At 49.2% G+C, this 27,586-nt stretch overlaps 1 protein-coding gene across 1 annotated transcript in view; it reads left to right on the top strand.

Annotated features, from left to right (window-relative positions):
* Positions 1-27,103, top strand: part of LOC116956041 (protein-glutamine gamma-glutamyltransferase 2-like) — a 32,588-nt gene extending 5,485 nt beyond the window's left edge. The window contains exons 2-13 of the mRNA XM_032977466.2: positions 3,193-3,381; positions 7,245-7,490; positions 8,127-8,245; positions 9,688-9,816; positions 14,633-14,810; positions 16,555-16,687; positions 17,315-17,418; positions 18,071-18,313; positions 21,393-21,743; positions 22,984-23,147; positions 24,133-24,269; positions 24,857-27,103. Of these exons, the coding sequence (XP_032833357.2) occupies positions 3,193-3,381; positions 7,245-7,490; positions 8,127-8,245; positions 9,688-9,816; positions 14,633-14,810; positions 16,555-16,687; positions 17,315-17,418; positions 18,071-18,313; positions 21,393-21,743; positions 22,984-23,147; positions 24,133-24,269; positions 24,857-25,004 (2,141 nt within the window). The 3' untranslated portion in view covers positions 25,005-27,103. The remainder of the gene's footprint in view (positions 1-3,192; positions 3,382-7,244; positions 7,491-8,126; positions 8,246-9,687; positions 9,817-14,632; positions 14,811-16,554; positions 16,688-17,314; positions 17,419-18,070; positions 18,314-21,392; positions 21,744-22,983; positions 23,148-24,132; positions 24,270-24,856) is intronic.
* The last annotated feature ends 483 nt before the right edge of the window (positions 27,104-27,586 follow it).

Genomic DNA, 27,586 nt, shown 5'->3' with positions numbered 1-27,586 from the left:
TGGACCCGCACCCGGCACCCGAGCGTTGACCAGGCAAAAATACCGGCTGAGCTTCTAGGATATTCTACCAGAGTGTGTCCTTCTGTATGTTGAGCTTCTTTCGCACTCTACGTAGCTAACCATGCTAATCGGTGTCCCAGTGAACAAGAGAGGAAGTGAAAGCGATCGGGGTGGAAGTACGGGTGAGCTGTTTTGAAATGAATGAGAGACACTATTGGCAATATACATGCTGCACTCATGCAAAAAAATATGTGTACACATTACATACATACATGCACACACGGCAAGATTTGGCAAACACGGTTGAGCTGGATGGGATACGTCTGGGTGGGACAGGTCTGGGTGGGATACGTCTGCAGGATGGAGGTGGGCCAACTGCTGAGACAGGCATTGGAGTGGTCTCCTCGAGTCTGGCGACCTCGGGGAACAGTCAACCTTAGAACAGACGGTGGTAGACCGTTGGAGCAGATCTATGGGTTTTTGAATGAATCTATGGTTCTCTGTGAGTCTATGGGTATCTGTTTGAGTCTATGTAAGTTTACAGATCTATGTGAAAGTCTATAGGCCTCTGTGAGAGTCTATGGGTCTCTGTGAGTCTACAGGTATCTGTGAGCGTCTGTGGTTTTCCGTGAGTCTATGGGTCTCTGTGAGTCTATGCTTCTCTGCGAGAGTATATGGGTCTCTGTGAGAGTCAATGGATCTGTGTGAGTGTCTACGGGTCTCTGTGAGACTATGGGTCTCTGTGAGAGTCTATGGGTCTCTGTGAGACTATGGGTCTTTTTGAGAGTCTATGGGTCTCTATGAGTCTACAGGTATCTGTGAGCGTCTGTGGTTTTCCGTGAGTCTATGGGTCTCTGTGAGTCTACAGGTCTATGCGAGTCTACAGATCTATGTGTGCGTCTATGGGTCTCTGTGAGAGTCTATGGGTCTCTGTGGGAGTCTATGGGTCTCTGTGAGTCTACAGGTATCTGTGAGCGTCTGTGGTTTTCCGTGAGTCTATGGGTCTCTGTGAGTCTATGGATCTCTGTGAGTCTACAGGTCTCTGTGAGAGTCTACAGATCTCTGTGAGTCTATGGGTCTCTGTGAGAGTATATGGGTCTCTGTGAGAGTCAATGGATCTGTGTGAGAGTCTACGGCTCTCCATGAATCTATAGGTGTTTGTGTCTGTAAGCATGTCTTTGATGATGGGTCTAAGTGGGAAGTGGTGGTGCAGTGGGTGGCGCACTTTGCTACAAACCCGGTGACCTCAGTGTGCTTCCGGCTCATGGTCAACATCGGTGAAACATTTCTGAGCCGGTCGTGGGTCTCACTTAGGTGGGTTCAGCTTTAAACGAGCAGCTGGTGCGGTGTGTATAAACACCAGCGCTGGGGGGGCGTGGCGCTGCCCCTTATGTAAGTCCGTAACACTTCTTTCGCACCGTACGTAGCCAGGTCAAAGGTTATTTGAGTAACCAGGCGAGACCTCCAGAGACCAGAGAATGAGTCTCGTTGGGAAACGGCGAGCTGGCTCACCAAAAATGCTCAAAAGCAAAACAATCTAATTCAAATGAAGTACAGCAATGGAAGCGGCAAAGTATGAAAACATAACAATAGCTGTTTCTACCATTTCTGGCAATAAAACGAGAGGTGTTGGGATTCATATTCTTGGTTCTTTCGGTAAAGTCACGTAGAAGGGAAATAATAACTTACTTTATAATAAATTACTTATTATAAATTACTTATTATAAATTACTTTATTATTTCCCTTCTACGTGACTTTACCGAAAGAACCAAGACTATGAATCACGTAGAATGGAAAAGTCACGTAGAAGGGAAATAATAAAATAATTTACGCAGAAGGGATTTATTATGATGAAGCAATGTAAGCATTAATTATTTAAATAGTTTACGATTTCATCATTTATTGTTTCCCTTTTACGTGACTTTACCGAAAGAACCAAGAATATGAATCCCTGCAGTGACGAAAGCTTTAAATCGAAATTTAGATGTTGGGATATTCACGCACCAAACAAAAACCTTTTGCAAGGAATCGTGTCATCCTTTCGCCTTTCGGCGTTGTTCTCTGGTCTGACACTGGTGGTGATACTAGGCCGTGAAGAAAGCTGCTGTGTCTGGTGTGGGCCAATCAGTGCCAGAGGCAACGCGCGCATTATGATCAGAGCCACGTGCATGTTTGCGTGTTCACCACAAGCACTGTGCGTGGTTAATGCAGTCACTGATTCCTTGCAGAAAGTTTTACATTTGGTGTTTGAACATCCCAACACATCCTGTTTTAGTGACAGAAAGGGTAAACACATGAAAGATGTTCGAAATCGAACTAAACATTAAACTGATTTCAATGGTACAGTATATTTTTCAAGTAGTGGTACCCCAAACTTTCGCAGATCTTATAAATTCTCTTTTCACACCATCAATAGGTAAACACCCCCCCCCCCCCCCCGCGCCAAACTGCAAGTCCACCGGCACGTACACCACCTCTTTCCTAAAATCGGCCAATCAAATGCTAATTTTTATGCTAATTTCTTTGTCAGAACACCTTGTTTTCTCGCACACAGTTTAAAGGTCCGCTGTCTGAGCGTGGTTGTGTTTCGCTAAATTCTCCTGTTTGATTAGTACTAGGTGCCTCGGTGAATGTATATGCTCTGACTTTAACATAGCTATTTCTGTGACCAATTTCAAGCTAATCACTCAGCTATTTCAATGCTAAATTCTATGCTAATTCCTTTGTCAAGGGGTACCTCTGCGGATGTGTATACTTTAACTTAGCTATTTCAATGAGCCATTTCAATGCTAAATTCTATGCTAATTCCTTTGTCAAGGCGCTTTGTTTTCTTCTCACACAGCTTAAAGGTCGTGATCTAAGCGTGGCTTCTCTCACTCCAGCGCTGTCCTCCAGACAGTCTCGTCCCTTCACCTGATGAAGGCCGCTTGTGTTGTGGCCGAAACGTCGTGATTTTTTGTCATTTTATTCTCACCTACGTGACTTTACCCAATAGAACCAAAGAGTATAAACACATGTTACTATTATTTCGTACTTTGATACGAGCAACAAAAAGGTCCCATTCAGCGAATATAAATCGGCGCAAAAACAACTGCGTCACGCGAGGCCTCTCGAACAGCACTTGCCCCGGCAGTCCATCAAAGGCTACATGGGTGTGTGGGGGACTCTTTGTCTTTGTTTTGCCCCGTTAGATCCTCTGGAACTGGAGTCGTTCGAGAGGCTGGAGGTGGCGAACCAGAAGGCGCATCACCTGGAGGCTCTCGCGGTGGAGAAAGACCGTCTGTTCTTGCGGAGGGGGCAGCCGTTCCAGCTCCTCGTCAAATTCCGAGGACGGCTGTTTAACCCCGGGAATGATGCCATCGCATTGGCACTGCATACGGGTGAGAAACCAGCGCTCGGCTCGCACGCGCTCTCTCTCTCGCTCTCGCGCGCGCGCGCACGCACACACGGCCTTACAGTGACACGGTGTCGCGGAGAGAGACACGGTGTCTCGGAGAGACACGGTGACAGAGAGACACGGTGTCGCGGAAAGACACACGGTGTCAGAGAGACACGGTGTCAGAGAGACACGGTGTCGCGGAGAGAGACACGGTGTCAGAGAGACACGGCGTCGCAGAGAGAGAGAGACACGGTGTCAGAGAGACACGGTGTCAGAGAGAGACACGGTGTTAGAGAGACACGGTGTCGCGGAGAGAGACACGGTGTCAGAGAGACACGGCGTCGCAGAGAGAGAGACACGGCGTCAGAGAGACACGGTGTCGCAGAGAGAGACACGGTGTCGCAGAGAGAGACACGGTGTCGCAGAGAGAGACACGGCGTCAGAGAGAGACATGGTGCCAGAGAGAGACAGGTGTCGCGGAGAGAGACCCGGTGTCAGAAAGAGAGACACGGTTTCGCGGAGAGAGACACGGCGTTAGAGAGACACGGTGTCGCAGAGAGATACACGGCGTCAGAGAGAGACAGCGTTAGATCGACACGGTGTCAGCGAGAGACACGGTGTCGCGGAGAGAGACACGGTGTCGCGGAGAGAGACACAGCGTTAAAGAGATACGGTGTCAGAGAGAGACACGGTGTCAGAGAGAGACACGGTGTCAGAGAGACACGGTGTCAGAGAGAGAGACACGGTGTCAGAGAGAGACACGGTGTTAAAGAGACACGCCGTCGCAGAGACACGGCGCTAGAGAGAGTTCACAGAGACACACTCACTCTAAGAGACACTCGTTCGTACACAAGAACAGACTGTTGGGGCCAGTGCTGTTAGCGAGCACCTATGAAGGCCGGCACGGCACACGAGGGGGTGGGTGGCCAAGACCCCGCCCGGCCGCCTTTGTCTCCCTCGTGCAAAGGCAAAGATCCCCCGTGTAGCCTTAACAGACTGGTTGGGGCAAGTGCTGTTAGCGAGCACCTACGAAGGCCAGCACGGCACACGAGGGGGTGGGTGGCCAGAACCACGCGCGGCCGCCTTTGTCTCCCTAGTGGCGATGTTTACACACCGCGCCAGGTACTTATTTGAGTCTGAGTCGACCTAGGGGAGGCCCAGGACCGGTTCAGAAAATCGTCGCAGGTATTGGCCGTGAGCGGGAATCGAACTCGGGTAGCCGGGTTCGCAGCGCAGCGTAGCGCTAACTACTACACCACAGTCAACAACCACAACCGCAATTTGCCAATAAGTGGCGGCGACATCACCACGGCGCTTGTGCCAGGTTGGGTGCACGTTGAGGCCACGTGAAGTGTCGAACGGCCGCTGGCAGGAGGTCACGGGACAGACCCAGCAGGTGCCATGGGTCGACTGACTGAAATGATTGGACGATGCACCACCTGTACCGACAGCCTCACACAGAGACCCTGTGCGCTGTCTGTGATGCCGTAGATAGTCTTTCATCCAGCAGCGGATAAAGGCCCCAGAAGGTAACGCCACAGACCCCCAATTCACTATGAGCCTCTTCTTTTTACAACTAATTCGGATGAAATTTTGATTTAAAGCTTTCGTGACTGCAGGGATTCATATTCTTGCTTCTTTCGGTAAAGTCACGTAGAAGGGAAACAATAAATTAATATTATTATTAAAATCACCTAGAAGGGAAACAATAAAATAATATTATTTTTTTGTTTCCCTTCTACGTGACTTTACCGAAAGAACCAAGAATATAATTCGAATTACTAATATTAGATATTTTTTTTAACGGAACGCTCACGCGTGTGAAGTTTGTGTGTTCTCTTTCTCTGTTATACATTTGGATTCCTCCGGGTTTTCCGGTTCCCCCCCCCCCCCCCCCGTAGCTAACTTTCCTCCTCCCCGACCCCACCACACAATATAACCGCGATTGGCCAAAACGTCTCAATGCTGAACAATAAATCACCTCCATCATTAGACCTCCTTTGCCAGTACCAAAATATAATAATAGGGTTTTTCCCCTTTTTTCTGGCAACAAAACTGAAACCTTTTTTTACAAGGATTCATGTCTGCATTAACCACAATACCTGCAGTAAAAATGCAAGCAAAAAACATACTATGATAATATATGCATTGGCCTTGAAACTGATTGGTCCACACCAAGGGACGGCTTTCTTTTGAGCCTCGACCCAATTGGTGCTCGACCAGATCAGCTGTACGCCTTTTGGCGTCATCTGGTCGAGCACCAATTGGGTTGGGAACTCAGTAACAGCGCCACCTACTGCAGAAACTTGGCAGGGCCACCCTGAGCGCGAGTGAGACTCAGTGAGACTTTCCTGAGCAAAACAAGCGGAATAGTAAGAACGATAACAATGCCACTGCAAAACACCTCAATGCTGAACAATCACCTCCAAATCACTCGGTTGGGAATTCACAGTCGCGGCAGCAGCGCCACCTACTGCGGAAACTTGGCAGGGCCACCCTGACCGCGAGCCTTTGAGACACGGCGAGGCTCTCCCAACATGCGGAATAGTGGCAACGGTAATAATACCACCGCTGCAAATTCACGATAACCAGCTTGTTCAATCCGCCGTGACAATCCACTGCTGGATGAAGGCATTCCCCCGTTGATTACGGTCACTCGAGCATGCTTCACCGCTCTGGCGCGACGATGACACAGCTGCCGTCCCCATCAAGTGCGGCCAAAATGTCTCCCTTCCTCCTTCCTTCTGTTGTCTCGTTTTTTTAAATTTTCTGCGTGAAAAGTTTCATTTTTCACATTCGCATACCTGTCAACCCCCTTATCAGCGCCCTACCTTATTGAAGACCAGACCTTATTGGTCATCCCGTGCCCCTTATAAATCTCAACGTTCATCCTACGAAGTTCCATCACAAGGGATAAACGCAAACAAATAGACACAACAATTTTTTTTGCCCGCTTTGAAGCGGCTGTACACCGTTTGGACCTGAAAACTCAATTTCACTGCACAAGAATACGGGTAAACCGTATGGGTTTCTAGGTGCGCATTTAAATCAAGAGCCGAATGGCTCACAGGGTTATTCCAAATAAATGAAACTGAAATTTACCTTTGTCTGGCTCAGTGGCTCCCAAAGATTTTGCTTGAACATTCTGCTGTCCGCATACCCCTACAAGCGCCAATCCCCGTATGTGTACTCCTGCGTACCCTTACAAGCCCTGTTCCTGCCTAGGTACCCGCGTGTCTACTGGACATGTGTGAAAAAAAGAGCTTTATAGCTCATCGGATTCCTCCAGTATAAGTAAAGTATTCTGATTCGGTGTACCCAAATCAGCAGTATCACCTGTCTGTGTACTGCGGTGTACCCCTGACAGCCCTGCCCCTGTCTGAGTATCCTGACCAGCACTATCCACTGTCTGTGTGCCCCTGTGTGCCCGTACCATCCCCATCAGTTAACCGCGTACCCGCATGCCACTGCAGTTCAAACCTGTGACTGGCGAGCAAAGTCACGTTCAGTCCCCTTGAGCTGGCGGTGTGGATAACATAACGCTGAGAGATTGTGACGCTGTACACGCCGCTGTGCGCGTCGTTCAATCTGCTCGTCTGTAGCTTCATATTTGTCGTTGTTACTTTTCTGACCCACCCCGAACTCGAAATCTGTCAAAAAAAAAACAAAACTTCGTAGCTCATCGCATTTCTCCAGGATAATTGAAAAAAAAAATCTGATTGTGTTAAACCCCCGTGCTGTTCTGACCGAGATCCTCCGCAACCAGGAGGGCCAAACGCGCTTCCACTCGGCAACATCACTGCCGCCCCTCCTGACCCCCCCCCCCCCCTCCTAAACCGTTTCTGGGCCTGCAAACGACCGTAGGCCCCAGCCCCTCGCAGCAGGACGGCACTCTCCTGCGCGCATCCTCGGACAGCGCGGGGGAGCTCTCCGTGACCGCACACGGCAGCGGCCACACCTGGAGCTTGCTCGAGGCGTCCACCCCGGCCGGCGCCCCCATTGGCCGCTACACGGCCTTCCTGGAGACGAGGCTCGCGAAGGGCGGCGACAGCACGGTGCGCTGCTTCCCCCTGGGGGAAATCGTTCTTCTCTTCAACGTCTGGTGCAAAGGTGAGCGGGCCCGCCGGAGGCGACCCCCCCCTCCCCGCTCCCGAATTCGGCGCATCACGACGAGCAGTCGATGGGCCCCCACGACAGCCACCAGCCGGTGGCTGTGATGGGGGCTCGCCGACCGGGGGACGACAACGCGACCCGCCGGTGGAACGTTCGGGTGCCTGCTGCGGGGGTTCGTGGTTCAGATTCTGGCAGGCCGCCCCCGGGTCAATTGCCGCGGTCGTGAACTAACCGCGGGGTGCAACGCGCCCGCCCGCCCGCCCGCCCGCCCGCTTCGCTCGAGAGCGGGCGGCAGAGAAAGAACCCATGACGTCGCACGATACCAAGAGGCCCGTTGCGTGCCCGCCGTCATTTGGAACCAAAATTTGAACAAAAAAAAAAACGCGTGAGAAAATGGCACCGCAGGCCACGCGGTTGGGATCGTGCGTAGCCGTGACACCGCCACAAGCCGCGTCCGTGGAAGAAGAGATGAGAAACAAGCGGCGGTGCGTTCCTGAGCGACGGTTGCCACATGCGTGCCATGAGAATGACGGCACGAATGAAAGTGTACTCGAGAATAATAATAATAATAATAATAATGATAATTTTGTGCACGGGCGACCTTTGTGTCGTGTCTGTGCGGTGATGTTGCAGACGACGCCGTGTATATGGAGGATGACCTCCTCCGCTCCGAGTACGTTCTCAACGAGACTGGAAAGATCTACGTGGGCTCCCACGACTACATCTCCTCCGTCCCATGGAACTTCTCCCAGGTCTCATGCAACAACAATTGCGACAATTACAACAGTAATTCAATTTTGATTTAAAGCTTTCGTGACTGCAGGGATTCATATTCTTGGTTCTTTCGGTAAAGTCACGTAGAAGGGAAACAATAAAATAATAAAAATATAAAACAATAAAATTATCACGACGTTTCGACTGCAACACAAGCAGTCATCATCAGGTGTGAAAACCACAGCAAGAAAATTTGAAACGTCGTGAGAATTGTATTGTTTTATATTTTTATTATCTTATTGTTTCCCTTCTACGTGACTTTACCGAAAGAACCAAGAATAACAATAATTGAGTACATGTGGTGTTTTGGGCTAGGGGCTGCACTGCTCACATATAATAATTCATATTGTGCTTGTTTACCAATGAAATCCTCACCGAGTCTCATGGCGCATTCACATACCGTGTCAAACCACACGGTTTACCCCGTATTCTTGTACAGGGAAATTGAGTGTTTCAGGTCCATACGGCGTACAGCCGTTTCAATACGGGCAACAATTTTCTTGTGTCTATTTGTTTGTGTTTCTCCCTTGTGATGGGACTTTGTAGGATGAACGTTGAGATTTATAAGGGCACCGAGATGACCAATAAGGTCTGCCGCTGGGCCCGTGTCACTGCCCCACATCACACACAAAGGTCCCCCGTATAGCCTGAACAGACTGTTGGGGCGAGTGCTGTTAGCGTAGTTGCACCTATGAATGCCGAGCACGGCACACGATGGGGTGGGTGGCCAGTACTACGCCCGGCCGCCTTTGTCTCTTGAGTGGCGATGTTTACACGCTGCACCAGGTACTCATTTGAGGCTGAGTTGACCTAGGGGAGGCCTAGGACTGGTTCAGTTAGTCGTCATTGGTGTTGGCCGTTCGTAGCGCAGCGCGATAACCGCTGCACTACCGCTCCCCACAACACACACATATCGTGCACCCACAGACACACTATACATACCCACAGCACAAACACAGACACTACGCACACTCACTCCATCTCCTCCATCTCATGGGACTCCTCCGAGGTGTACAAGCACACCAACCACAATGATATCAACAACAACCCCCATTATCCACTAAGTAGCGGTGACGTCACCACGGCGCTTGTGCCAGGCTAGGTGCACTTCGAGGCCACGCGAAGTATCGACGGCTCGCCGGCAGTAGGTCACGGGACAGACCCAGGTGCCGTGGGTTGACTGACTGAGATGGCCGGCAGATGCACCGCACGCACGCGAACACGGCCACAAAAAAACATACCACTTACTCACCAAAACACATGCAGCACACGCGCTCACCGCACTGGACATGGCAACGACTACAACTACGGCGGTGATGTTGAAAGTGACCGTGCCACCGGCCGCGTAGGTCTGATGGTGCCGCTGGCAATGCCGGATGGCGTTGGCCGCGGCTGACGTTTCGCTGTCATCCCTGCGCAGTTCGCCCAGGGCCTGGGTGACATCTGCTTCCAGATCCTGGACAAAAGTAACATGGCGCTCAAGGATCTGGCAGCGGACACGAAGAAGCGCGGAGACCCCGTCCACGTCAGCCGAGTGCTCTCCGCCATGGTGAGACGCGCGCACGCGCACAGACACGCGGGCACAGACACACAGAGATGCACGCATGGACACGTGCCCACGTGTGCTCTTTGAGGCCACGTGAAGTACTATAGGGTGCCACGGTGGTAAGATGTTAACTACCCTCGCCGAGTGAACAGGAGGTCGTGGGTTCGATCCTGACCCTGACACATGTATATTTGGAGTTTGCTTTCTCTCTCCCCGTGGTCGCTTGTTTTTTTTCTCCGGGATCCTCCGGTTTTTCCCTCCACATTTAGAATCAACACTCGTTTAGAGTATTTGGCTGTGATGTATTTGCACGTGATAAGCCACTTTGTTGAGCTATGATTTGCGGCCAGGTCGCTTCTGAAAAACTCAGTGGGCCTTACCTGGTACAAGTCAAAATTGTTATGGGCTCACTGGGACAAAGCACTCTGCGATGTTGTCTTGCTGCTCCCGCTGCTGCCCTCTCTTTAGCTGTCGTCCTCTGCCCCCTGTTCTTTCCCCCCCTATCTCTTCACTCCCGAGTCTGTCTTGTCGACCTATTCTGAACGTCCGTCTTCCCATAGATATTTGGTAAGCGCGTGGCTTTTTCACTCGCTTCTCGGTTAACGACCGTGTCTGTGACCCGCAAACTGAAACTGACAAAATGCACATACAGAATGCCCGGGGTTAACCAAATGAGATGACTGACAGGGGCACCACCTGCGCTCCCCACTGTTCCACCCCACTGCGTTTTAAGCGCCCGGTGCGCCGCTCGTTGTTGTGAGCGTCGCTCCTCCGCCCTCCGTTGTTGCTGGAGGGCGACTGCTTTCAACTGCCCAGCAGCATCCAGAGGCCGATCTTGACACCGCTGGTGCAGGTCATCGGCAAGTCCACTCAGCTCCACATCTTCCTGTACTGCATCACCCCATCTGGCTCATACCACTCACTAACTCAATCACACACTGACTCTCACACATCAGCCCATCTCGAGCTCATGCTGTATCCGTTCACCCCCCTGTTTCTGAACAATTATAATCTAATTGGGCATGCGGTGGCTGGGCATGTGAGCTTCAGAGAGACAAAGATACATCTGTACTCCCATAAAGATATATTTACGTACGCTTGTTTAAATGCACAGCACATTTATGGGGTAAAATAGTAAATATGTACGACAATACAGTAAATTCTACTGTAAAAACAGGATTTGTTTTCAGTGTACACACAAAGATCCCCCGTGTAGCCTTTAGCAGACTCTGCGGGAAAGTGCTGTTAGCGAGCACCTATGAAGGCTTGCACAGTACACGAGGGGGTGGGTGGCCAGCAGCACGCCCAGCCGCCTTTGTCTTCCCAGTGGCAATATTTACGCACCATACCAGGTACTCATTTGAGGCTGAGCCGACCTCGGGGAGGCCCAGGGACGAGCTCAGATATTCTTCACCGGTGTTGGCCGGTGAGCGGGAATCGAACTCGGGTTCTCGGATTCGTAGCGCAGCGCAGCGCTAACTGCTACACTGACCACTCCCCACAAGGCCAGCACCACACACACACACAGAAAGAAACGAGTTGCCCATTCCTCGTTTCTCTCTCTCTTTTTACGATCAGAGGAAACAAGAAGATGCTCGGTGTAGTCGGCACTTTGCTTCGTTCATCATTTCGTTTTTTTTCCCAATGCTTTGCTTTTTGTGGCCCCCACCCCCCCCCCCCCTTTTTAAAACGAAAGATTTCACGAAAGACTTCACGCTCTGCTCTCCTCATTCTTACCCCTTCCTTCTATCTCAGGGGTCGGGAACCTTTTTGGCTGAGAGAGCCATGAAAGCCACATATTTTGAAATCAATTTCCGTGAGAGCCATATAATATTTTTTTAACACTGAATACAACTAAATGCGTGTATTTTTTAACTAAGACCACCAATTTTAGAATATAATACATCTCTGAATGTATCCTTTTTAATAACGTTGTTATACCAACAACAAATACTAAATAAAATACTTCTTACCATTAATGCGACTTCTGGTGCTGCATGGTTTTGCTGATGGCTTTGTAGTCTGGTTGATACGTGGTGAGGTTAAGCTTCATGCAGGCGTTGAGGCTTTCATCCATTAAACGGGATCGTAGGTTGGTCTTGATGTTTTTTAGATGTGAGAACGACTGCTCACATGAATACGTAGAACCAAACATGGTCAATACAGCAATACTCACACGCTGCAGTGTGTGGTATGTGACAGGAAGCACGTTCCATGTTTTGACAATCAGCTGGTCTGCGGGTTGAAGTTTTTGTCATTTCTGTCCACTTGTGTTTGCTCGCCAGCTCTGCTTGCTGTCGTTCAAGTCTTTCCAAATCTTCAGTCAGTGACTTGAACTTATTCACCCACATGTCTGAGGCCTTCAGGTCAGCAACTTCCAGCTCAAAATCTCTGATGGAGACACCAGGGATGTAACTCAGGTCGGCTTTGTCCACTGCGCACTCGTGTGGATGAGTGATGAACTTGAAAAGACGAGTGTGCTCACGAAATTCTCCAAAGCGTGCTTTGAATGACTGCTGGAGATCAGATGTGAAGCCAGCTAGCTGCTGGAGATCAAAATGTTGAACGGGGTCACTTGCTGTGCACGCATCTTTAAATTATCTCAGTTTTTCAAAGTGCAGTAAACGACCTGTTTCAATATCCACGATGAAGAGTTCCAGCTTGTATTCAAATGCAAACACTGCTTGTTGAAGCGATAAGACTGTATTTCCAATGCCTTGCATTTTCACATTGAGCTGGTTCAGATGTCCAGTCATGACCACAAGATAGTAAAACTTCAGGAGCCACTCAGTGTTAGCTATCTCAGGGTGCTCGACATCTTTCATTTCAAGAAAAGTCCGGATTTCGCTCAGGCAAGCCGCAAAACGGCTGAGCACCTTCCCCCTTGACAACTAACGCACTTTGCTGTGCAAAAGCAGACCGGGATAATGATTCCCAACTTCATCCAGCAGTGTTTTACATTGGCGATCATTTAAAGCTCGAGCAACAATAAAGTTGACCACCCGAATGACCAGTGACATCACCTCACCAAGCTGCTCGCCACACATTTGAGCACAAAGCGCCTCCTGATGTAGAATGCAGTGAAGACTTAGGATTGGTCTTTTTTCATGTTGACCAAGAAGCGCTACAAATCCTCTGTTTTTCCCCACCATACACGGAGCACCATCAGTACAAACCGAAATAAGCTTATCCATCGGTAGATTTTTTTTTCTTTAGCGAACTCAATGAAAGACTTGAATGAATCCTCCCCTTTTGTTGACCCTTTCATTGGCAAAACAGCAAGACTTTCCTCACGCAGTGTGTCACCGGCAGCATACCTTGCAATCACACTGAACTGGGATAAATGACTTACGTCTGTTGACTCATCCAAAGCGAGGGAAAAGTATGGCACTGCATTTATGTCCTTCACGTGTGTTTCCTCCACTTGATTTGCCATCATTATGGTACGATCTTGAACAGTTTTTGCTGACAGAGGCATGTCTTTTATTCGTTTGATTATCTTGTCTCTATCCGAAAAGTCGTCAAAAAGTTCGTTGGCCACATCAACCATGAATGTTTTGGCATACTCGCCATCTGTGAATGGCTTTTCGTTCCTCACAATTGCTAAAGAACCAGCAAAGTTAGCCGAATTCCCGTCACCTTGTCTGGTCCATACACGGAGTTCCTGCTGACTAGCTTGCACTCTGCACAGTAGCTCTTGGCATGCCTTCTTTTTGCTGTCCCCCGCTGGATATTTCGATGCAAATGTAGCATGGCGTGTGTCGAAGTGCCGCTCTATATTTGACCGTTTCATCGATGAAATTTTATCATTGCATATTAGACACACCGCAGAACCTGCTCTCTCCACAAAGGCGAATTCTTCTGTCCATTCGTGCTGAAATGTGCGGTACTCCTCATCTTTTTTTCTTTTCGCCATCTTCTTCATCAAAAGGGTTTGCTCTGCATAAATTAGCTAGCTGACTATTTGATTAAAAGGACGGAAGTTTACTGCTTTACCTCACAACGACCCGTAGGCTACCACATTATCCAATAAAAATAGAGTTTTGGTGTCGGACAGCTGGGATTGGCTCCAGCCATCTGCAACCCTAAGCAGGAGCGGTAGAAAATGGATGGATTAAAATGCATGGGAATGTTTTATATTTTAAACGTTCTTTTTAACGCTGTGATTTCTCTTCTTTGGTTCTTTCGGTAAAGTCACGTAGAATGAGAATAAAATAATAAATTGATAAAATAAAATAACAATAATATTCTCACGACGTTTCGGCCACAACACAAGCGGCCTTCATCAGGTGAAGGGACGAGACTGTCTGGTAGGACAGCGCTGGAGTGAAAAAGCCACGCTCAGATCACGACCTTTAAGCTGTGTGAGAAGAAACAAAGCGCCTTGACAAAGGAATTAGCATATAATTTAGCATTGAAATGGCTGAGTGATTAGTTTGTGACTGGTCACAGAAATGGCTATGATAAATTTAAGCATACACATCCGCAGAGGCACCCCTTGACAAAGGAATTAGCATAGAATTTAGCATTGAAATAGCTAAATTAAAGCATACACATCCGCAGAGGCACCCCTTGACTGTGATTTCTGTAATGTTTTGCTTTAAATGTCAGCGGAATTATTCATTACTTATCATGTTAAGAAATGTCAGCTAAGATTTATTTGCGAGCCAGATGCAGTCGTCAAAAGAGCCACATCTGGCTCGCGAGCCACAGGTTGCCGACCCCTGTTCTATCTCTACCCTCTCTCTCTACCCCCTCTCTCCCTACTCTGTGTCTATGTCCTCCCTGTTTTCTATCCCCGCCGTAATCTCCACCACAGATCAACTGCAACGACGACAAGGGGGTGCTGCAGGGTAATTGGTCGGGCAAGTACCCGAACGGGACGTGTCCCACCAGCTGGACGGGCAGCGCCGACATCCTGCGGTGTTGGCATAAGACGCAGTGCCAGGCGGTCAAGTATGGTCAGTGCTGGGTGTTTGCCGGGGTGGCTTGTACCGGTGAGTGGCATTTGATTGCACACGATGTTGCGTGCACGTACATACACACAAAGACAAAGACCCCCCGTATAGCCTACAACAGACTGTTGGGGCAAGTGCTGTTAGCGAGCACCTATTAAGGCCGGCACGGCACACGAAGGCGTGGGTGGCCAGCACCACGCCCGGCTGCCTTTGTAACCCCAGTGGCGATGTTTACACACCTCGCTCGGCACTCATTTGAGGCTGAGTAGACCTAAGGGAGGCCCAGGACCGTTTCAGATAATCGTCACTGGTGTTGGCCCATGAGCGGGAATCGAACTCGGGTCACCGGGTTCGTCGCTACATTACCACACACGTACACACACGTACATACACGTATCTCAAAACAGGTAAACGCCACCTTCCAGCCAGGTTTATCATTTTTCCATGACTGGGTTACATATTTAATTATATATATTCACAAAAACATAATTAGCTCCATAGCCGACCTCATGGACAATACTGCAATGGAGCACACAGCACGGCATACACACAGCTGGCACGATCATGTTATTGGTTTATAGAGTTAAACACAGGTGCACACTGCGCCCACATATATATGTGGTACACATTTCGAAGGGTTTGTGTCTATATTAGCTGGGTGGTGGTGGCCATGCACACGTGGCCTGTAATCTCAGCACTGTGAAGGCAGCGGCGAGGGTTGATGGATCGAAGAAGGCAGTACAGCAAATGTGGACTTCACTTGTTCCGTCTGTTACGGGATAGAGCGTTGCCCCCTCGCACGGGTGTTTTTTTTTTTGGATGCTCCAGTTTCATCACACGTAAATAATTGGACTAGGGCTACCCCCTCCCCCCCTTCAATTAGTCGCCATGGTCGCGAGATGTGAACTACCTCGCCTGGTATGCAGGAGGTCGTGAGTTCAATCCCGACCCTGACACCTGTATATTTGGAGTTTGCGTGTTCTCCCCATGGTTGCGTGGACTTTTCTCCGGGTCCTCCGTTGTTTTCCCTCCACATTTAGAAAGGTGCGTTGAGAGTATTTGGCTGCACTTCATTTCCACATGTTAAGCCACTTCGTTGAGCTATCATTTTTGGTCCGGTGGCTTTTGAAAAAGAGTTTAATAGCTTAGTGTGTCTTACCTGGTAAAATAAAAATAGTAGTGGTAGTCTGGCTCGCTGAGATTTTACAGTCGTACATACGTACACATTTACATACACACATATATACGAAGGATGTGTATTAAATAAAAAAATCGATTGATGATTTGAAAATGTCATGGGCGTGGCATGGGCTAGAGCAGAGATGGCCTGCTATGGTACGGGAGACGATTTTAAGATCATTGGACTTGCTGATGACTGGTACTCCGCGAGCTATCCGCTGTGCCAAGCCAGAACCAAACCGTGCTACACTGGCCTCACAAGGCATTGGAATCTGGCTCCGGTCCGAGCAGGGCCAGGGGTTTGGCTCGTGGAGTATTCACTCCGCGTGACGTCAGTCGGTAGACTCAGGGGACGCGCCGTCACCACGCCATCTACACGTGTCTCAACTCGCCCATTGCATGTGACGTCACAAGCACGGCTCAGCCTGTGCAGTCGAAAAACCTGGCACCTCCTGAGCTGTGCCAGGCTGGCTGTACACGGCCCCTGCGCAGCGCGTTTTGTGCCAGCGGAAAATAAGTTTCTGCGGCCTTTGAGGGGTCACTTTGCTATGCATGACCTTATGGCCGCTGACCTCTGGGGCGACCCCTTGACCTTGCTCCGCAGTGATGCGCTTCTTTGGCCTACCGACACGCTGCGTCACCAACTTCACGTCGGCTCACGACAAGGACGGGAACCTCTCGTGCGACCGCTTCTACTACGAGAGCAACAACAAGCAGGAGTCGCACGACTCTGTGTGGTGAGACACGGCAGCACAAAGGGCGCGAGATGCGGCATGGGTGACAGGACACACAGGGACGCGAGGAGTGATAGCGGACATAGAGGGAGGGCGGGGGGAGGGGGGCATGGAAGAGACAAGGACGTGGAGACACGGTGACGACACAAATGATTGCAAACCCTGTCTGTGTAACACAGCAGCGCTTTCCTCCATGACGATCACCCTGCGCTATGAGAACGATGATGCCCCCACCACCCCCCCCCGCACCACTGCCACCCCTCTGTGCCCACCACCTGGGCAGGCACACGTGGTCGCCCATCCAGGCCCCGAGCATTGCTCGGCTCTCCTCAGCGCTCTTCCGACGTCCGATCAGATCGGGCGCATTGCGGGCGAATTTGTTCAAAGGGCAATTCGGCTTGGCGCGTAGCGTTGTCGCAACATGAAATCCTCCATTCTGACGGTCTGGCCCGACTGTTAGCCTCAACGGGTGCTCTCGAATGCATCTCACTTTCTTTGGGTTCGATAATAATAATAATAATAAATTTTCATCATCGGCACGTTCCCCTAACATTATGTTTCAACGTGAGCACGCATAAACAGGTGCCCGTTAAAACAACATTCGCTCGTTCTCGTTATGTCGGCTGGCAGGAACTTCCACGTGTGGGTGGAGATCTGGATGTCGCGGAAGGACATCGAGGAGGGATACGATGGGTGGCAGGTGATTGACCCAACCCCGCAGGAGAGGAGCGAGGGTGAGTGACGCGTGTGATGGCATCGACGCTTCCGTAAGCCAGCATCTGTAGGCTCACCAGGGCAGCAACATCATCCTCATCAACATCATCATCATCATCGACGTCGACACACTCCCGCATAATCACATCTGTAACTCACGAGACAACCTCATCATGACAGAAGCGCAGCGCAGGCCCCGGAGGACCACAGATTTCACGCAACGCACGCAGAAACGTGCAGAAACAAGCCATCAGCAGTTCCCCAAGAAATGCATCCACCCCTTGGAGTAATATTTCTTCACATACCAGTACGAATCATCGGTAGTTCCCGAAAAAACTGCAATGTGATCCCTCTTATCTTAAGTCACTGTCAAATGACCTGAGGCAAGAGGAACTGCGTAGTGCAGTTCTTCGGGAACCGCCGATGTTTTTGTTGTTGTTGTTGCAAAACGCCGAATCGCCGAGTGCTTATTGCGTGCGTTGTCTGAAACTCACAGTCATTTGGCCGGCACTATCCTTCCATAACGACGGGGTTCTCTCGTCATTCGCAGATCTCATCGATTGATCGAGGAGACGCAGGAGGCCATGCCCGCGGGCCACACGTAGGCATCCTTATTTTTATCGACACGATTGGGGCCCTGCGCCCTCGTGCTCCTCTGCCCGTGTCTCCCAGGCATGTTCTGCTGCGGGCCGGCGCCGGTGCGTGCGGTGCGCAAGGGCCAGGTGTCGCTGGGCTACGAGACGCCGTTCGTGTTCGCCGAGGTGAACGCCGACGTGGTGATGTGGTCCGTAGCGGCCGACGGGAGGCGAACGCGCATGTCGTGCAACACGGACCACGTGGGACGCTGCATCAGCACCAAGCGTGCGGGCTGCGACGAGCGGGAGGATATCACGCTCCAGTACAAGTACCCCGAAGGTACGCGGGCCGAGACGCGCGAATGGCGAGTCCCGAGTCCCGAGTTGGTCTCGTTGAACCGGGCGAGAACCCGGGGTAACTCGAGGGACCGGGACAGGGGCAAATTGGGTTGGGCGATGAACATGGGTGGGGGGGAGGGGGGGTGAGGGGGGGGGTTACACTGAAATGACAGAAGCCATAATAATAAAACAGCTTTCATTTTATAAAGCGTCATGCACATTAATCAATTAACTACATTCGAGGACCAAATCCCATCAACGATGTTGGCTATGTACGGCGGGAAAGAAGCCCCAACACGCACGCACGCAAGTGAAAACCATACAACTACCACCAAGCAATGTAAAAAAATGTAATAAGCTAACGAAAAAAATGGCACCAAAAAACAAAGAGCTAAGGGAAGTCGGGCCGAAAGACAAACCGCATCGCTTGAGATATTCAAATGATTGCGAAAGACGTGGGTCGATGCCGAATGGTAAAATTCCCAGTGGCGCAGATTATGTGTCTTAGAGCTATCACGGCACAATTACAATTACAGTGAGGGAAAAAAGTATTTGATCCCCTGCTGATTTTGTACGTTTGCCCACTGACAGATAAATGATCAGTCTATAATTTTAATGGTAGGTTTAATTGAACAGTGAGAGACAGACTAACAACAACAAAAATCCATAAAAACGCATGTCGAAAGTGTTATAAAATTGATTTGCATTTTAATGAGGGAAATAAGTATTTGACCCCCTCTAAAAGCAGAAAGATCTCTGGCTCCCAGGTGTCTTTTATACAGGTACCTGTATAAAAGACACCTGTCCACAGAAGCAATCGATCAATTAGATTCCACAGTCTCCACCATGACCAAGACCAAAGAGCTCTCCAAGGATGTCAGGGACAAGATTGTAGACCTACACAAGGCTGGAATGGGCTACACGACCATTGCCAAGCAGCTTGGTGAGAAGGTGACAACAGTTGGTGCGATTATTCGCAAATGGAAGAAGCACAAAAAAACTGTCAATCTCCCTCAGCCTGGGGCTCCATGCAAGATATCACCTTGTGGAGTTGCAATGATCATGAGAACGGTGAGGAATCAGCCCAGAACTACACGGGAGGATCTTGTCAATGATCTCAAGGCAGCTGGAACCATAGTCACCAAGAAAACAATTGGTAACACACTACACCGTGAAGGACTGAAAACTTGCAGCGCCTGCAAGGTCCCCCTGCTCAAGAAACCACATATACATGCCCGTCTGCAGTTTGCCAATGAACATCTGAATGATTCAGAGGACAACTGGGTGAAAGTGTTGTGGTCAGATGAGACCAAAATGGAGCTCTTTGGCATCAACTCAACTCGCCGTGTTTGGAGGAGTAGGAATGCTGCCTATTACCCCAAGAACACCATCCCCACCGTCAAACATGGAGGTGTAACAATTATGCTTTGGTGGTTGTTTTTCTGCTAAGGGGACAGGACAACTTCACTGCATCAAAGGGACTATGGACGGGGTCATGTACCGTCAAATTTTGGGTGAGAACCTCCTTCCCTCAGCCAGGGCATTGAAAATGGGTGATGGATGGGTATTCCAGCATGACAATGACCCAAAACACACGGCCAAGGCAACAAAGGAGTGGCTCAAGAAGAAGCATATTAAGGTCTTGGAGTGGCCTAGCCAGTCTCCAGACCTTAATCCCATAGAAAATCTGTGGAGGGAACTGAAGATTCGAGTTGCCAAACATCAGCCTCGAAACCTTAATGACTTGGAGAAGATCTGCAAAGAGGAGTGCGACAAAATCCCTCCTGAGATGTGTGCAAACCTGGTGGCCAACTACAAGAAACGTCTGACCTCTGTGATTGCCAACAAGGGTTTTGCCACCAAGTACTAAGTCATGTTTTGCAGAGGGGTCAAATACTTATTTCCTTCATTAAAATGCAAATCAATTTATAACATTTTCGACATGCGTTTTTCTGGATTTTGTCGTTGTTATTCTGTCTCTCACTGTTCAAATAAACCTACCATTAAAATAATAGACTGATCATTTCTTTGTCAGTGGGCAAACGTACAAAATCAGCAGGAGATCAAATACTTGTTTCCCTCACTGTATGCTCCCAGGTCCTCCGCTAAGGGCTCTAAAGGAGGCTGCCTGACCTGGCCCAGACAAGGCTCAGGTCCCGACCACCAGCCACACACACCCGGTCCTTAGAAGGACATCGACTCTGAGGCTCTGCGGTCAAACCGCTGGCTTGCTCTGCCCTGCCCTGAGAAGGACCGTGGGTCAGAGGAGTTCCAGGGTCTATCTAGCCGGTCTTCAATCTTCAACTGGTTCTTCGGACTTCGGCTTGCGAACACTGCCCCTATCTCTCTGGCTCCCCGTCTTTTATACCAATTCCTCACCGAGGGGCGGAGTTCTGAGGGATCGCAGCACACCCCGCAGCCCCCACCCGTTGAGAGGGGCGCGGGGGATCGAAAGCCCACAGCCCCCTTTGGGTAAGCCCAAGGTGCTGGCTGTAACTGATGTGTGTTTGTCCCGTAACACCATAACAGCTGTAACTGATGTGTGTTTGACCCGTAACACCACTGCACATACAATGGACAGTAAGTACAAGAACAATGGGCTCGCATAATGCGCATGCGTAACGTACGTTGATTACCAGATACATATGCATTCATTAACCCCCAGCCACTATCGCGCAAGAAGTGCACACAAGTGTTGTCACCACATCTACGCCTCTATTTAAGGAGCGAAATGGGTGGACTTCTCCACAAATATGGCTGTCGCCTGACGAAGCTGGCTGTAATTACTGGCGAAACGTTGTACTCAGATTGTAGATGTTGTGGCTTGGCTCTCCAACACACAACCGGTGGTGCTGTACTCGTAACGAATTGGCCACGTTCTGTTTACGTGACAAACCTTACTAGTTGGCTGTGTCGGGTGGTGGCGGGTTTAACGACACTTCTGTATATTTACGCAATCTAGCCACAAAAAAACGGTATTATGGATGATACTGGTCGCGAAAGCCTGCTACTACATGTTAAACTCATTAAAACCTCTCCCTCCTCCCTACTCCTTAACCCTCTCCCCGCCCTCCCCCAAGGCTCCAAGGAGGAGCGGGCGGCCTATGCCCGGGCAACGTGCATCGTCCGTGGGGAGAGACCGCAGCCAGGAGTCGACGACAAGTATTCCCGGCCGCTGGTCCCCAACGGAGCCGGCGAGCGGGGCGAGCCGCAGGGCGAGGTGGTCCAGGGCCTGCTCGTGCGGACCCGCCTGAGCCGCTCGGCGTTTGTGGGCAGCGACATGGACGTGCACACGTCGCTGCGGAACCCGTCGCGCCGGCACGCGGCGGTCGTGCGTCTCGTGCTCTGCGCCAGGGCCGTCACCTACACGGGGATGGTCAGGGACATCTGCACCCAGAGGGAGTGCACTGTGGAGGTGCCGCCCGGAGAGAGTGAGCGACCTCTGTTTAGTATGGCTAGCCACTTACGATGCGAACGAATTTCCGCATACATACAGGCAGTCCCCCGACTTACGATCGGGCTTTCATAAGACATTTATGTTTTAACCATCCGACCTGCGAACGCGAACTCGCACTTGCCAACCAAACCGTGGAACTGTTTACAGTGTTCCATGCAAATTTACAATATCTCTTCTTATCTACGAGTTTAACAGTGCTTCCGTTTTTTGTTGAAACGTAACACATTTCATGACACTGACAGGATGTTCATTTAAATACAGCTACATTATTGTGTTCCGACTTCCGAACCGTTCGACTTACGAACTGGCTACCAGAACGGAATGCATTCGTAAGTCGAAGTCTGTGCGTACATACGACGGAGACGAGGGCTGCCCACGTGTTCTGTCGTCGTTATGATCGCCAGGGGGCAGGATGGCGCGGTGATAACACACGTGGCAAAAATTTCCTGGTTTCTACTCCCAACTTTAGCGCCCTTCCTGCGTGGAGTTTAAATAAAACATTTTTTACCAACTTTTTTCAATTCTATTTTACCAGGTAAGGCCCACTGAGTTAAACAGCTATTTTTGAGAAGTAACCTGGCCACAAATGATAGCTCAATGAAGTGGCTTATTGCGTGGAAAATGTTTTGCAGCCAAATACTCTAGATGCTTGCTGTTGATTATAAATGTGGAAGGAAAGACTGGATGACCCGGAGAAAAATCCACCTGACCACGGGGAGAACATGCAAACTCCAAATATACAGGCGTCAGGTTCAGGATCGAACTCCACGACCTCCTGTATACCAGGCGGGGTAATTAACAGCCTTGCCACCGTGGCTCGTTTGTATCGTCTCTCTGCCTCTGTTCTGCATGGGTTTTGTCCGAGTTGTCCAGTTACCTCCCATAGCTTACATTTTTTACTGATATTGCCCAACTATCCCAAAATGTCGATTCTGTTGCTACTGGTCTTTCTGTTGATGATGCTGATGATAATGCTATTTGTAATTACTAACAAAACGTCGTACTCAGATTGTAAATGTTGTGGTTTTGCTCTCCAACACACCGGTGTTGCTGTACTAGTAACGAATTGGCATGTTCTGTTTACGTGACAACTCTTATCAATTGTCTGTGTCGGGTGGTGGAGGGTTTAACGACACATTTATATTTTATTGATGCTGATGATCATAATTCTGCTGACGATCATGCAAATGGCGATGCTGTCCATCTCTCACTAGCTGTCTCGGAGCCACTGCGAATCAAGTACAAGGACTACGGGTCTCAGCTGAGAGATCAGAACATCATCCGCGTCACCTGCGCTGTCACTCTGCCCGGCCAGGAGACGATTCTGGCCTTTTCTGAGCGGAACATCATCCTCGAGACCCCAGAGATCCACGTGATGGTCAGCCTATAGCATCTGTTCAGAGTGAATCCGTAGCCATTTACACGCCCAGTGGTGCATTTTGTGCTTAGTTTGATGCCCTTCCCTGCACCTCTAATGATCGCAGTTGGCTTCGCACTGTGTGAAAGAAGTTCAACGTGCATGCAACATACATATTGTGTGGCCTAAAAAAAAGATGTTATGAACGACGTTTCGGGCCATAGCCCTTCTTCGCTTCTCACTTCTCAGGCAAGAAGTAAGACAGAGTAGAGGAGAAGAGTTGGAGACTGCAATTGGTTGCACCGTAGGTCCTGATGAGAATTTAATTGAATGTTTTTCTCATTAAGTTTTTTTTTTTAAACAGGCACAGTTACATAATAGTAGCTGTTGAGTAAGGGCGAAACCCTTGCATAATCGTGAAGAATGACAACTTTTAATGCAGCCTTGCACCCCATTGGTTCTTAGTCATACATTTTGTGTGTGTTAAATACAAAGGTTTTGATGAAACAAATTAAGTTGTATTTAACGTGCCCGTGCTTAATTTGTGTTTTCGATTATTCACCTTCTAAAATAATCTGGCCATGTCTCGTACCCCCCAGAAAGGGCACCCCCAGGTTTAGAACCACTGGTTTAAACGGAAAATTATTCAATGTTGCTGGCACAACGCATTGCGATCACAGCACACGGTGTGTTAAATCGCAGCACGTGGTGCGTTAAATGGAGCCCCCACACGTGTTATGTTTACATGGGGGTGGTGCTCTTGCCAATTCGCATTTGCTCATCCAGCAGCATTCGTGTAACAAGCCAGGGCTCTGGCGATGGGACCCAGAAGGTCGATTGTGCTCGCGTCAACAAATGCTGTTTCGATACAGGGCGGCAGGGTGTTGCATCGAGAAGGGTTTGACATACACACATCAAGGAATAATAGCAACTCCCCCCCCCCCCCCCCCGACGTTGACGAGGAATTGGAGGCGCTTTGCTCTGTTTTGTGGATTGGTCGTGCCAGGTGCTGGGTGAGCCTGTGGTTGGCCGAGAGCTGAAGGTCGAGATGTCCTTGGTGAATCCACTGCCTCAGCCTCTGGACGACGGGGTGTTCTCCCTCGAGGGACCAGGCCTCACCAGTCTCCAGCAAATCTCCTGCAGGTACAGAAAATCCCCCATCGTCAGGCACGCTTATTTTACTACAATTGTTATTGCTATTATATAAAATAACATACCGTTATTGATATTGTTGTCGTTTAAACGTTTGCCTTGTTTACCCAAGGATAGTCTCACTGGGTCTGCGTCCTTTTAAAAATTTGCACAGTAGGGGGCGGCGTTGCGATGTCTTGTACAACTCAATAATTTATCAGGTGATTTTACCGCAATTGGAATGTTTGGTCAATGTCCAGTTACATGGTATACGTTAAACTTTTAGTTCGATGTGACTCTAAACTCATCCAACGATACAATGACGACGTCCGTGCGGAAGGAAACCCATGCTACTTACTATGACCACTGCGCTAATCGCTTGCCGAACCAAAAACAAAGGCAGATTCGCATCGCGAAACGAGAAAGAACGATCATGTTCACGAATGGACCCTACCACGCTTGACAAAGAGGCATCAGAATCAGAATGTTCATGATGCACTACAAAGCTCATTTTAACAGATGTCCTAGGAAGTGTTCAGCTCGATCCCGTGGAGTAATGGTGAGCACGTGTCTCCTCTCTCCATGACCCCGACCCACAGCGACAGGGTGGAACCCGAGAAGAATGTGTGCGTCAGTGCATCGTTTTGCCCAAGAAAGCCTGGGCTGCACAACCTCGTCATCACGTTCAACAGCAATCGCCTGCGCAACGTCCATGGGGAGGCGCGCGTCATCGTGCGCAGAGCTTAAGTGCACCGAGCGGACTGCCCCGCGCAGCCTGGTTTCGGAGTCTGGGTCTGCGTGCATTCAAACCAGCTGTGCGGGATACTACGGGTTTTAAAATGACCGTAAACATAGTAACAATTCAGTCTATTTGGTGCTTGCGCCATTCTTATCGTGCAAGGCTATATACAGGGTGTCCCAAAAGTCTGGAATTATAGGGGTTAATTATACAAAAAAGCAATAACGCTTTTATTCACAGAACATTCTCGATGTGTCCACCATTGTTCCTGATACACGACAAACTCCTCGAAGGTCCACTGCGTGGTTTATCTTGTATGAATCCCGTTTCCCTAAACTTTGCAACACAATCGTGATTTGAAGTTTTCGTAACTGCAGGGATCCATACTCTTTGGTTCTTTTGGTAAAGTCACGTAGGTATAAAATAAAATAAATTAAATCACGACGTTTCGATTGCAACACAAGCAATCATCATCAGGTGTGAAAACCACAGCAAGATATGTTTTGCTGCAGTGCAATACAGCTCCGTGTTATTGGCTCGCGGTCTGGATGCAGTCTGTTAAATGCAACAGCAATCTCCGTCTGTCTCCTACTTCCTATGAGTAGCATTATCTGGACTCATTCTTCCTTACTCAGATACATTTTGGGCCTGCAGAAACAAAACACTATGAATTAGTTATGTTTTCCTTATGATTCCAGACTTATGGGACACCCTGTATATATGACGAAGGCGCCATGTGCCACAGACCGTTACATCGGCGCACAATGGCCTCCTAATTTTCGAAATGCATTAGGGGTTCTGTAAGATCAACTGTGAAGCAGGCGGCACTTAGTTTGTCGTGCTTAATACACCTGCAGTGATAACTAGCATCGTCTGCCAGATTAAAACCACGAATCTCTACAAGTGGCCTTGTCTGGGTATTTCCATGTCTATTTCTCTGTTTTTATCTATATTAAGTTCCGTAGTTCATAATGTCAATGTCAGAGACACTCAACTAGTACTACCTTATTAAAAACCTGGGCTAATCCTTGGGTATGCTTGCATTTTATATCAAGGCTGCTTACACCTATCTATGCACTGCACGTTAAGTATGTTCCTATAGATGTTGGTGGTTGTTTATGAGGGTAGACTGACAGCTGCCATTAGAATGTGGGCCACCCCTGAGTTTGGAGACCATCAAGTGACTTGGCTCAGAGTCAGGACTTAAAGCTAAGGTTGTGAAGCCATGCATGCGTCAGCTCCGTCCGTAAGTTTGTTACTCTCGTGAAGATAATCAAATATCAACAAAGCTTTTCCATGAACTTGCGTTGCTATTCGGGACCCATCCTAAAGAAAACCAAATTTATCAAATGGTCACCCTAAACTCGGAGACTCAAGAAGCGCTATAAGGACCACCATCGGCGACACGGCCCTGCCGGCCGAGGTTGCACCTTGCTGGGCAGAGCCGCTATGAGAGCACCGTGGTCTCGTCATGGCCTACGGACGTATTGCTTTCTACGCGCCTTTACAGGAGCGCGACTGTTGTAATTTAAAAGCAAAAACTTCAGAGGACAATCGCATTGTTAGAAAGCGTTTACAGAACCTAACCATATGCGTAAATTTCCATTCCTTGTTTATTCCGTTGTGATTTTTTTTTCACCATGGGGAGCCAACTGATAACAATGGACTCGGTTTGCAAGGAAACGATCTAAGCTACACTGGTCAGCCAATCTCTCCTTGTCTGCCATGCTGTCGCCAGTCTCAACGTCTTACATTTGCATACCTGTCCACCCCTTATCAGTGGCCTACCTTATTACAGACCAACTCAGACCTTATTGGTCACCCCGTGCCCCTTATAAATCTCAACGTTCATCCTACAAAGTCCCATCACAAGGGAGAAACACAAACAAATAGACAACACATTTTTTTTGCCCGTATTGAAATGGCTGTACGCCGTATGGACCTCAAAACTCAATTTCCCTGTACAAGAATACAGTTAAACTGTACGGGTTGACAGGTATGCATTTATGACATAGGTAACATTAAAAGTGACGGTGTTTGGTGTGTTCATTTATTGGAAAATGCCCTGCTTATGTTTGATGGGCCAAATAAATAGATGTAGAAATAATCCCGAGTTTGCGTCTCTGTAATGTTGGAGAACTGATCGAAAAGTCTGTGGCCGTGATCGGGCATGAGTGGTGCTGCAACTGAAGCCGGATTCACAGCTGAGTTGTGAAAACCAAACTGTCCTCGAAATCGCGCAACTTCATCGCCTGCAGCTGGTTTGTCCATATTTGAGCGAATACGTAGCTTCACACGCACATTAAACTGCGAATATTTATAGACAGCGGGTAAGGCTAATGTGAACAAGACTACCTGAAGGACTACCTGAGCAGTAGGCGGGGCTACTTGAGTTGTAGGCGGAGCTACCTGACAGTAGGCGTGGCGAACTGAGTAGTAGGTGTGGTTATATAAAAGTGGGCAGGGCTGACAGTTGGGGTGTTGGGAGCTATCGACAACCATGTCCGGGCTGGGTCAGAAAGTTGTTGAACTTCTTTCGCACCGTACATAGCCAACCGTGCTAATCGGAGGTTGTGGATGTTGACTACCA

The sequence above is a fragment of the Petromyzon marinus genome, chromosome 63 (assembly GCF_048934315.1).
Source record: "Petromyzon marinus isolate PM22_M1 ecotype Great Lakes invasive population chromosome 63, UKy_Petmar_22M1.pri1.0, whole genome shotgun sequence".
Taxonomy (NCBI): domain Eukaryota; kingdom Metazoa; phylum Chordata; class Hyperoartia; order Petromyzontiformes; family Petromyzontidae; genus Petromyzon; species Petromyzon marinus.
This window is presented reverse-complemented; position numbering and strand designations above follow the sequence as displayed.